Source organism: Mustela nivalis, assembly GCF_964662115.1.
Source record: "Mustela nivalis genome assembly, chromosome: 17".
NCBI classification, from domain to species: Eukaryota; Metazoa; Chordata; class Mammalia; order Carnivora; family Mustelidae; genus Mustela; species Mustela nivalis.
This window is the reverse complement of record NC_139036.1, coordinates 11931910-11940406: the sequence shown is the minus strand read 5'-3', so window position 1 is coordinate 11940406 and position 8497 is coordinate 11931910. Positions and strand designations below refer to the sequence as shown.

General features: G+C 52.6%; 2 protein-coding genes across 2 annotated transcripts; one reads left to right on the top strand and one right to left on the bottom strand.

Moving 5' to 3' along the window:
- Nucleotides 1-614: 614 nt before the first annotated feature.
- TAX1BP3 (Tax1 binding protein 3) lies at nucleotides 615-5468 on the bottom strand. Its single transcript, XM_082705831.1, has 4 exons — nucleotides 5330-5468; nucleotides 2254-2373; nucleotides 1854-1931; nucleotides 615-1536 (listed from the first exon to the last, which is right to left on the bottom strand). Exons 1-4 carry the CDS (start codon nucleotides 5366-5368, stop codon nucleotides 1399-1401), a joined length of 375 nt encoding a protein of 124 aa, XP_082561957.1. The 5' UTR covers nucleotides 5369-5468; the 3' UTR covers nucleotides 615-1398.
- Nucleotides 5469-5584: 116 nt separating this feature from the next.
- On the top strand, nucleotides 5585-6495 carry EMC6 (ER membrane protein complex subunit 6). The gene is made up of 2 exons (XM_082705832.1): nucleotides 5585-5759; nucleotides 5931-6495. Exon 2 carries the CDS (start codon nucleotides 5967-5969, stop codon nucleotides 6297-6299), a length of 333 nt encoding a protein of 110 aa, XP_082561958.1. The 5' UTR covers nucleotides 5585-5759; nucleotides 5931-5966; the 3' UTR covers nucleotides 6300-6495.
- The last annotated feature ends 2002 nt before the right edge of the window (nucleotides 6496-8497 follow it).

The following is an 8497-nucleotide window of genomic DNA, read 5'->3' as shown; positions in this document are numbered from 1 at the left end:
GGCACTTCATCGGAGAAGCCTCTCGGGTAGTGCAAGATGCCTGCCTGCTCAGGGCCAGGTAGGTCGTGTGGGTACCATGTCTGTACAGGGCATGTTGCTCAAGCTGGGGTTGTGAGCATGGGTTGGATGGGTTACGGGCACTCTCGCAGTGCCGGCGGGGGCGGGGGAGTGGCATTTGTGCTGGGCCAGGCAGAGGCCCTGGTAATCTCCCAACTTATCCACATCTCATCTGATCACAGCCTCTGGAAATGTGCAGCTGCACTCCTGTCTGTGATAAACTGTATGCTCTCAAGAGTCGTTGAGGACAGGTATTTTCTCCCATGAACCCCTTAGTGCCCCAAATGGAGCACAAGCTAGGGGAAGTGAAGAGTTCCCCACCCCACTTCCAGTGCAGCGACTCCCAGATGTTCCTACAGATGTGGCCATGGCCACACAGCAACGGGCAGGCCTGGCATCAGCTGGGTTTCATCTCAGAAGTGGTTGGGGGCCAGGCTGGTCAGCCCTACCACCGAAGCTTGGAGTACTGGATTACTTGGAGTAGCTGCCATCCACCCTGGAGTAGCTGCCATCCACCCCTAGACATCCCTACCCCATGCCTCAGCAAAAACCTCTTGTAAATTCCAGCACTGTTTATTTGGGCCCGAGATGTCAGGCAGGGGCAATTCCATACTACCCCATTTCCACAGGAACCAAAGCAACGCTGTTCCCATATGTGATTTAGTAAGCTAAATTCAAAAGTAGAATTGGCATCTCCAAATAGTAAGGTAAAAATGCTTCTGTATCAAAGTTGTGATTAAAAAAATATAAAGTTAAACCCACAGGTATAGAAAGAACTGGCAGTCCTGAGAACTGCCCTGAAATGTCAGCCTTGGACTTCATCGAAATCTTTGAAGCAGGTGAACCCTGGGGAAGCCATGGGGTAAACTGTGAGCCTGCCTGGCTTCCGTTCAGATGAACTTCTGTAGTGTCTCTGGCTGTGTGTCAAGTCCCTGCTGGGGAAAGCAGGAAAAAAACATGGGGTATAGTCATTGCAGAGCTGAGACCTGGGGGCAAGGTCAAGCCCTGGAGCCAGGGCTCAGTGTGGGAAAGGCTGGCCTCACCCAGCATTCCCCAGCCTCCTGCCCATCTAGGCACTGCTAAGACCAGACAGCCCCAGGGTCTGGGGAGGCCAACAGCCTGATAGTTCTGAGGATGAGAGCTGGTCCCAGAGCCTGGGGCCAGTGGTGGGAGGTGGGGAAGGAAGGCTGGGTCAGGTCCCAGGGACAGGCCTCTGGGACCAGCTCTGGCCCTTCCAAGCCAGGGGCCAGTACTTAGCAGAAGCCAGGATGAGGTGCTGACAGAGCGTGGACATGTGTCACTGTAGGCAGGCAGGCCCAAGTCCGGGACCACGGCGGGCTGCTAGGACAGCATGGACTGCTGCACTGCCTTCTGCAGCGACTGCCGTGTCACCAGCAGGCGCACCACCTCCTCCGAGCGCTTGGTGAGCCGCTTCCGGGCTTGGTCGTGCGTGACCATGGTCATGTCCCAGCCATTCACCTGGCCCAAGGAGAAAAGACAGCCTACCTCAGCTCTCTGCCCTCTGGGATCTGGAAGCAGGATGGGCTTTGGGGTCCTGGCCCACCCAGTCTCCCAAGCTGATGTCTCTGGGCTGGGGGATCCCAAGTGCCACAATGGAGGCACACAGAGGAGAGAGACTGCTCCCTTCTAGGGGCAACTCCAGCATGTGCTCCAAAGTGCTTCAGTGAGCTTCCCAAGTTCCCCAGGAGGCAAAGGTAGCCCCTGACCCCTAGTGCTTCTGGCACCCCAGAGCCTCTGGCCCAAGCCTTGGTTTCCTCCTCTGGAACATGTGTTACCTGCATAATCTTGTCTCCAATCTGCAGCCCAGCAATTTCAGCAGGGCCTCCTTCAGATACTCGTGTGACGTAAATGCCCTGGAAAAAAGCAGCCCTGGTCCAGCCCCAGTCCAGAGAGCAAAGCCCAGCATGGCAGACTCCCAGCCATCCAAATGATTCAGCACCAAGTCTGCCCCCAGCACAGGCTGTGCCAAGACAAGGCTGCCCCACCATGCTCTGGCCCCTGCTGCTGTTCCTCCTGGGCTGGGAGGTCCATTTCCCACCCCCATCCCTGCTTATCATTTCTTAAACCTTCTTAGGACCGTTTGAAAGACAGAGCTCTGCTCCTTCCATGAAGGCCCAGGAAGCAGAGACCCACCATCTCAGGCCTTTGTCCCCAGTGGACCCTGGTCCCCCTCACCTTGTCTGTCTTGTCTTCTGAAAATGGATTCTGGGAGGGATCCTGGTCAATTCCACCTCCAATGCTGAAGCCCAGTATTAAGTTCTCACCTTGACGCAGCTTGTGAATTTCAACTCTTTGCTGGCAAAGGAAAAAACAGGGTGGGGGCAGGTGGGTATGTGGACAATGAATCTGGTCTATGTCCAGCAGCAGCCTCAGGCTGCTGGCCCAGCTCAGAGTCATGCCAATGGGGTGGAGCCCAAAGCCGTCTACAGAATTCCAGCTGGTCACCACACTGGGAGACTGGGGCGGAGTAAGGTTAAGACTCAGAACTCAACCACAACAACGGACCTACGTAACCTTCTGTCCTAGCCTCTGTGACCTTCCTGTTAGTCTCAGGCACCAGCTTCAGTCAACATATACTCTTAAGCTCCTGGTCCAAGAGCCAGGAGACTGTGGCTGCTATAGATGGGGGCCTGTGTCCCAGGGGAGGGACCACACAGGGCAGAAGGGGTCAGGCCCTGAAAAAAAAAAAAAATGCAGGTACTCCTTGTTGAGGCAGCTCATTGCTGAGCCAACCCTGTCAAGGGCAAGACTAAAGATGCTCCAGAAAAGCATAGAAGTTCAAACTTGCACAGAAAGAAGTGCAGTCCTGGCCAAGGGACAAGAGCAGAGGCTTGAAGGTGCTATGGCTACATGTCCATGAGATGAGTGTACCCTAAAGGACTAGAACTGGGAGTTGAGGTGAGGCTGAGGCCGTATTAGAAAGGCTGTGGAATACACACGCAAGAGGGAGGGGGTTTCTCTGTAAGCCCAGACCCTGCTCTTAATGCATGTAGGAGGCAGAAAAGGGTTCTAGAGCTCTCCCACCATACTCTGCAGCTGTGGTCCCCAAACTGCTAGGCTCCTTTCAAAGCCCTCAGCAGGAGCCCTCCAATCACCAGAGTGTAGGAGCTAGACCAGATCACCCCACCCCAAAAGTTGAGTTTTAACAGGAAGAAAAAAAATACCCGAAGTGACTTGACCTGTACCAACCAGACATTGAAAGGAATTGACAAGAGTTTGGACACCTAACTTTGATTCTGGGCCTACTAGGGCTCTCAGGAGTCCCGGGATAAGGTTGATCATGGTCAGGTTTGATGCTAGAACGATCGACCAGTTGGGCACTCAGGAGGAAATGGATATCTTCCAGCCTTGGGATGTGGAGGACATGGGACATGATTACTTGGAAAGTGAGATCAACAAACTTGAGGACTGCTTGTGGTGGACAGGAGTCAAGGGGAGCACCCAGCCAAGTGGCCTGGCTGAACACAACTCTCAGCTGGGGACACAAGGAGAAGCATTTTGGAGTGCCAGGAGCTACCCAAGCAAGTGTGCAGAAGGCAAATGGACCTGAGAAGCCAAAATGGTTTTAACATTCTCAAAATGTGGGTATCACCTTTTATCACATGGGATTAGGCAGGGACTAGGGAGGAGGCCACCCCTACCCCATCCTCAATCCAAAACACCAGAGAGAGAGGCCAGACCCTACCCACCACTTTCAGAAATATTCCTAGTGTTAACAAGAATTGGGAGGGCATGGTCTTAGAGTTCTGAGGCCAAATGACCTGCCAGGACAGGAGAGAGGGGCAGCAGGAAGTGTGACTCTGGAAGCCCACTAGACTTAGGTCCATTTGCCCAAGTGTGAACTCCTCTAGAACTGCTCCACCTCCTCCAACACACACCTTTGCACACCTTTGCCCCACCCTCAAGATTAGAGGGGAGTACAGGCCCTTAGGCTGGAAGACAAGGCTCTCTCCCAGACTAAGGTGATTATCAGGCAGGTAACTGCCCCTTTCTTGTGCTTCCCCTACACTGCCTTTCCCACGCCCCATCTCCCCCACGCCCACCCACCCCCAATCTAAGAAGCAAACCTGACCCTCTTAGAGGCAGCTACGGATCTTGAAAAGCAAGGTCGGTGCAGTCAGGGTGAAGCGTAGGACAGCTGTCTGCAGGTGCAGAGATGTTTCTTACTAGCTAAGGCTAGAGCTGGTTCTCTAAGGTCAACCTCACAGGACACTTTAATCAGTGGCTTCACACCCTGTCACCGCCTGACTACCCTGCACACCCATCTGAGATACTGCAGTCTGTCCCGTGGCTTCAGGACTGGGACTTCCATCTGACACAGTGCCTACCCAGCAGGCATCTCTTCTCAGAGAGATCTGGGTTCTTCCTGAGGGCTTCCTTTAGGGCTGAACGTGAACAGACCTCTTTCCGGAACTCAGTTTCCCCACCTCTGCCTCGGGGTTTGCCTCCCGGCCCCATTCAGCTTTGGCACTGGTGTCTGAATCTAATGTCCCAGTCTCTTCCTCCCCTTACCTTTTCTAATAGCATTTGGCACCCGAGACAAGCCAGTGGGGAGAGCCAGGGGCCTGAGCTAGCCCCCAAAGGGTCTGGTCTCCTCAGTGCCAGGCGGGGAACCTGGACATTGTCCCAGGGGCTGGGGAGGCAGGGAAAGTTTGGAGCAGGAGCGAGCCAGTTGCGGCGCCTCCACTCTGGGGCGGGCGGCGCGGGGTCCAAGCAAGCAAGGCTGGACGGGAGGGATAAGGGACTGCTAGTCAGGCGCCGGCCACCTCCACCCCACAAATCTCCCTCTGGGCGGCGGCGGCGGTGTCTCCTACAGGGGAGGAAGCATTTCCTCATTCCAGAGGCTTCGACTCACGGATGTCGCGGCTGGCGCCCGCCCCCCGCAGCTACCCAGCTGGGGACTCGGGCCGGGAAGGGGGCGCTCTCCCGATACTCCCACAGTTGGGGACTTTCTCCCCAGTCCTTCCCGCCCCTGCGGGCTGGATGAAGTCCAACGAGGTGGCGATAGTGCGCGGGATCTGATCGCGATTCAGGGTGTTCGGGGCGCTTGGGGCGCTTGGGTCCCAGCCATTTCTGTTGCCTGGCTGGGGAAGACCGCGGTCCCGCTGGGACAGAGCCGGGACCGGAACCCTGGCCGCAGGTTTGCAACAGCTCTGGGTTCAACGCTTTGTCAACCTGTTTGGGATGTCAGCTTTCCTAACTGGAAAGTGGGGGCAAGCCAAGACCAAGAGAAGCCCGCGAGCGCACTCACCACCACGGCGGTGACCGGCTGGCCCGGGACGTAGGACATCTCGACCCCAATCTGGAGACCAAGCCCAACTCAGTGAAGCCCGCAGCGAAAATCCCAGCAGCCGCGCCCTCCCCGGTTAACAAAGGCACCCCGATTCGGGCCGCCCCTTCATGAATAGTTAACAAAGCCCCAGCCAGTCACGGGTCGGAGCGCTGTTCGGCTTTCGGAAGTCCCAGTGCGTGCGTAGAAAGGCGGGGAGGGGAGGGAGCGTAGAAAGGCGGGGGAGGGGTGGGCACCGGCGGCGTACGCGTCAGGGGGCGAGAGCGAGGCTTTGGCGCATGCGCAGCGTAGATCCTCCCAGCAACCTCCAGCGCAAGATGGCGCTGACCGACTCTCTGCCGCTGGCCGTCTGAAGGAACGCCAAGTGTCTGTATCCGCCGTCGCGTTGCAGGTAACTTGTGAGCCTGGGTGGGCCGGCCCGAGCCCTCAAATCTTCTCTGGGTCTTTTGAAGGTCCGAGATCCAGGAGTCATGTGAGGTCTTGGCAGTCCCGGGGGGAGGGGCGCCGTGAACGTAACTCGCCAGGCTCCGGGGGGTCACTTGTAACTTGGTTTCCTCCGCAGCTCCGCGAAAAAACAGGCTGAGCCCCGGCGAATGCGATGGCCGCTGTGGTGGCCAAGCGGGAAGGGCCGCCGTTCATCAGCGAGGCAGCTGTGCGAGGCAACGCCGCCGTCCTGGATTACTGCCGGACCTCAGTGTCAGCGCTGTCGGGGGCCACGGCCGGCATCCTCGGCCTCACCGGCCTCTACGGCTTCATCTTCTACTTGCTTGCCTCCATCCTGCTCTCCCTGCTCTTAATTCTCAAAGCGGGAAGGAGGTGGAACAAATACTTTAAATCACGAAGACCCCTCTTTACAGGAGGTCTCATCGGAGGCCTCTTCACCTACGTCCTGTTCTGGACGTTCCTCTATGGCATGGTGCACGTCTACTGAATGGGGACAGGGATGACTTTTAAAAAAAAAAAAAAAAAAAAAAACACAGATTGGGAGGACTGTCGCCAGAAATTAACACCGTGTAAACTTAGTTTTTAAGTTGTTGAATTCGCTGCTTGTTCTGTAACGTTGTAATTTATATCTGAAGACGAAGAGCCTGTAATATTCTTCAGATTAAATGAAGCGTGAGACACTCCGTGGAGTATTTTCCTCGCTTAACTCATACCCCATGTCTGGCGTGGGTGCAGAAGGCTGAGTTTTGACTCCTAGAGAGGTTGGGCTGGGTCTTAGCCTTCTGTAATTTCCTCGCATTTACACATAGGACATCCAGAGAGGGCCACTATGGCCCAAGGAAAGAGAAGTTACTGTTAACATCCCAAGAACTAATAACAGTTAATATTAAGCGTTTCTTATATGCCAAGCATTGTGCCTTGTACCTTTTACTCCCATTATCTCATTTAATTCTAGCAATATCCTATGAGGTAGATATAATTATTATCCCTCATTGATGAATCAGAGGCTCAGGTTAACTATACCTCTGCCATAAGAGGCACAGCTAGAAAGAGAGCCAAGTTTGAAATACAGGCCTTTTCATTGCTCTTGCTGTCCTTGCTGAGTGTACCTTTTCAGATCCAAGCTGTCCTTCTCGGTAACCGCTGCTTTCAGCTATGAATTACAGTTCCATTTCATCTAGTTACAGTTAACTGTTATTTCCATTTTAAATACGGTCAAGCTCTTTTCTAGAATATGTCTAATGGAGATTAGATAGAAGACATTTAAGCTAAACTTTGGGCATGTTTAGACTGTAGTGTAATGCTTCTGTCTATATGCTAACCCGTGATCTCTTCTTGTCGGGAGTATCCTAGAATAAAGTACAGATATTTGAGAAATACATATTGTATTACAGTTACAGTAGTAAACTTGTTGCTTGTGGAATTTGTAGTCTAACTGGGAAGACCAGTGTTACCTAATTTCACAAATATTTAAATTATGGTAAGCTGGGAAGACAGAACATCGTCCCAAACTGAGCCCAGGTTGGGGAGTGGGGATCAATAAAGTCTTTGAGGGGTGCCTGGGTGGCTCAGTCGGTTAAGTGACTTGATTTGGCTCAGGTCATGATCTCAGGGGTCGCTGGATGGACATTCAGGCTAGGAGCTCGACGGGGAGTCTACTTCTCTCCCTGCTCCCCTCCCTTGCACATTGTGCCCATGCTGTCTGTCTCTCTCTCAAAATATATAAATCTTTAAAAAAAAGTCTTCTTTGAGGAAATTATATTTGAGACCTCAAAGTTGAATAATAAGTATGAAAAAGGGGCTACTTTCACAAGAAAGCACACATGTGAGGACCACTGGGCAGGAAGGAGTTTGGCCTGTATCTGGAGAGTTAAGAGGCTAGGACTAGGACTTGGACCAGATCATGGAAGGCTACAGTGGAGATTTTGGCCTTGATCCTTAGAGCAATTGGAGGAAGTCTTTGGAAGTTTTAGCCAGAAATGATGTGATCACATTTGGGTTTTTTCAAAAGAATCAGAAGAGGATCTGGACTTGAATCCAAGTCCCCTTTTATAAGACAGTTGTGTGTCCCGTGGCCAATAACAGAGATTGATCTGGGACCCAGGCCTCATGAATCCTTTGGGGTTCTGGACCACATCCTTGCACACGAAGGAAAGAAACAGATGAGGCCACCGCTTTGCCTCCCTCACCCAGTGACCTCTGAACCCTGTCTCAGAACACCACTGAAGAGACACACACATACTCACCCTTCTCAACCTCCCTGTCCTCTCAGGGCTTTTCTCTGCATGGAAAGGGAAAGTTCATTCCTGATATGGAGTAAAGAGGCAGTCCTACTAGATTGGAGGTTGGGGCGGTGGGGGGCAGGGGGCAGTGGAATAAACTGATTTAACCATTTCTCTATCACTAGGCAGTAAAGTTGTTTGAAATGTTCACTATTATAAAAAACTATTGCAGAGAATGTCTTTATATCATTTTGAGGAACTTAATAAACTAAAACAAGATTAAAAGCTTGATTACAAATGCTTTCTAGAGTTTTATCAGATTACACTCATTGAATGAAAAAGTACCAGTTTTATGGTCCCTTCCTAGTCTTTTAATGTTTGCTCATTGAAAGAGTTTTCTTCCTTCCATTTGAATTTCTTTGCAAGTAATAGGGACATAATCTGTTGCTCATTGATTGTTCCT

Excerpts from the sequence above, each read along its gene's own strand:
- TAX1BP3 (XM_082705831.1), bottom strand. The coding sequence starts at position 5,368 with ATGTCCTACGTCCCGGGCCAGCCGGTCACCGCCGTGGTG. Across the intron at positions 2,374-5,329 it reads AGCCGGTCACCGCCGTGGTG|CAAAGAGTTGAAATTCACAA; the intron begins GTGAGTGCGCTC and ends TTCCTTTGCCAG. Across the intron at positions 1,537-1,853 it reads TTGGAGACAAGATTATGCAG|GTGAATGGCTGGGACATGAC; the intron begins GTAACACATGTT and ends TCCTTGGGCCAG.
- EMC6 (XM_082705832.1), top strand. The coding sequence starts at position 5,967 with ATGGCCGCTGTGGTGGCCAAGCGGGAAGGGCCGCCGTTCATCAGCGAG.